At 41.2% G+C, this 2500-nt stretch overlaps 1 protein-coding gene across 1 annotated transcript in view; it reads right to left on the bottom strand.

Annotated features, from left to right (window-relative positions):
* Positions 1–2500, bottom strand: part of ush2a (Usher syndrome 2A (autosomal recessive, mild)) — a 303512-nt gene that overhangs the window by 177021 nt on the left and 123991 nt on the right. The window contains 1 exon segment of the mRNA XM_048228289.1: positions 1–62. This exon segment is cut by the window's left edge and continues 101 nt beyond it. Coding sequence (XP_048084246.1) covers positions 1–62 — 62 coding nt within the window.

Below are 2500 nucleotides of genomic sequence, written 5' to 3' on the forward strand. Positions count from 1 at the left end.
TCGCTTAGAACTTCCAGGGATACGGAACCCACAGGGGCCAACTCCAGCGTCCGCACCTCCACCTGGAGGTGGAGAAAAATACACATGCACATATAAATACATAAACACAATACACATATATACATATCAAATATATAAATACATTACGATAACATGGATAAGATGGATAATACTAGATAAAATATACAAATGCATAAATATACATACATTAGTATAATGAATTTAAATACAGCAAGAATATGAAGGTTTGTCTTACATCAGAGGAGGCTAATGCTGGATTAAATGGCATGGAAATACTCAAACATACAAAAAATAAAAATAATATATTTTACACATATCTATTGCATGAAGATGCATACTAGGTAGATATTCAAAGACCAGGATTGTATGTCTCTTGCCACACTTACTGTAATTTTATTAAAAAAAACAAAAAACTATATAACTGAGACATGATTAAAATAGCTGATAATTGATACAGAAAGGTTGCTGCTGTGTGCTGCATCTGCACTTGATATTACTGATTGGTGGAAATATGGATAATCAGTGAATGTCTGAGGGCTGGATCATAACTGGATCTTTTAATCCAGCTGCACGTAGAAAAGGATTATCACAAGAATCAATAAACTGTAATCCACAATAGTTTGGGGAACTTCTTAATGAACTGTTACGGAAATAACTAATTGTGAAATATAATTTATAACCAATCGCAAGACTGGTACAACTTTCCTTCTTATACTTACACTGACAGCAAGAATAGACTCCAAATCAAAGACTAAAGAACGAAGGCACTAATTAATGCCTTAAAAACAAAACACCTGCCTAAAACCACATTACAAATAAACATTAAACAAAAACAGAAACAAAATCTTAAAATGTGACATAATAAAATTCCTGGGCAGACCTGCTTACCATTCAGTCTAATGAAAATGACTCAAACTGACTGAAGCACTGTAACATTGGACAAATACAAAAGCTGAAATGTGTCCATCACACACTGTGCCATGCAGTGGGCCAAGTCATTGACATACTGCTGCATTTTACTAGCCTGACGAGCCAGACCCACATTAAAATGTAGGGTCTGGGCACTCACCGTTCGCAGTGCTCAGTCCAAAGGGCGGGATAATCGGGTTGTCTTTCAAATTCCCTCTGCGCAATAATAGGACAGAGCTATGAGTCCCATGCGTTTTCCCACTGGCGTAGCTAGTTGGCTAGTTCAAACTTTGCCAACTTAAAAAGCTTAACTTGTGTCACACTGTTGGCCAACAGCAACATCCATCTTCTTTGTTTTCAAGTAGCAGGGAATTCAAGCCAAACCGTTTGTAACTCTGCCATCAATCATTATGTTAAGCCCGTCTAACGACTCTATACACGATTTGATTGGCCTGATAGAAGTTTAATTTTTCGAGCTCACAAGCCAACGGAGAGTTGCTAGACTAGCCCTGGGTGCGTCTAGATTTCTAGGTTAGCATTTTACTTGAATATTCAAATAAATAAAATTAACATCAAATACAAGACGAAGTGTTGCATGCCCTGTGTAAAAGTCATACACATATACATATACATATACATATACATATACATATACATATACATATACACATATAAACCCTTGAAATCAGAACAGCGCATGTCCTCAGCAGTGCTGCCTGAACCCTGCGTCTCGTGCACGTTGTGACAGCCCCCATGCTGTATTCTTAAGGTTCGGGATGAAGAGATCGCTCATTTCAGATTCCAACGCCAGTTCAGAGATGGGAAATCCGGATTAGTAAACCCGTAAAAGTAAACGTCCGGCGGCATTATTTGTTCCAGCCATTCAGTAAGAAAACAGCAGATTCTTATCAGCAACTCTCCAGCCAGGTGGAGGAGTTAATTAGGGAAATCACTTGTTTTAGGTGCACAGGTAGAACCAATACATGGTGGGACTTTTACCTTGTGAAGCCACCACCACACCGCATTGGGGCAGTCGTGGCTTACTGGTTAGCACTTCGGACTTGTTACCAAAGGGTTGCCGGTTCGAACCCCGACCAGTAGACACCGCTTGAGCAAGGCACCTAACTCCTCACTGCTCCCCGAGCGCCGCTGTTGTTGCAGGCAGCTCACTGTGCTGGGATTAGTGTGTGCTTCACTTCACTGTGTGCTGAGTGTGTTTTACTAATTCACGGATTGAAATAAATGCAGACCAAATTTCCCTCACGGGATCAAAAGAGTATTTATACTTATACCACCTCCACCACCTTCACCTCCTCCACCACAACCACACCTGCCACACCCACCACCACCACCACCACCTTCACCTCCACCACCACCACCACCACCTCCACCATCACCACCTTCACCTCCACCACCACCACGACCATCACCATGGACTCCTTGTTGCTGGCTCAGCACAACTGGCCATTTGACTAAATATTGCACGCCTATTGGAAAAATGCCCAAATATGGACCATCAAAGCAGTAACCAGCCCAGAGTGGCATTTATACCAAAATGTCACGCAAGGAG

The sequence above is a fragment of the Alosa alosa genome, chromosome 19 (genome assembly GCF_017589495.1).
Source record: "Alosa alosa isolate M-15738 ecotype Scorff River chromosome 19, AALO_Geno_1.1, whole genome shotgun sequence".
Classification (NCBI taxonomy): Eukaryota; Metazoa; Chordata; class Actinopteri; order Clupeiformes; family Clupeidae; genus Alosa; species Alosa alosa.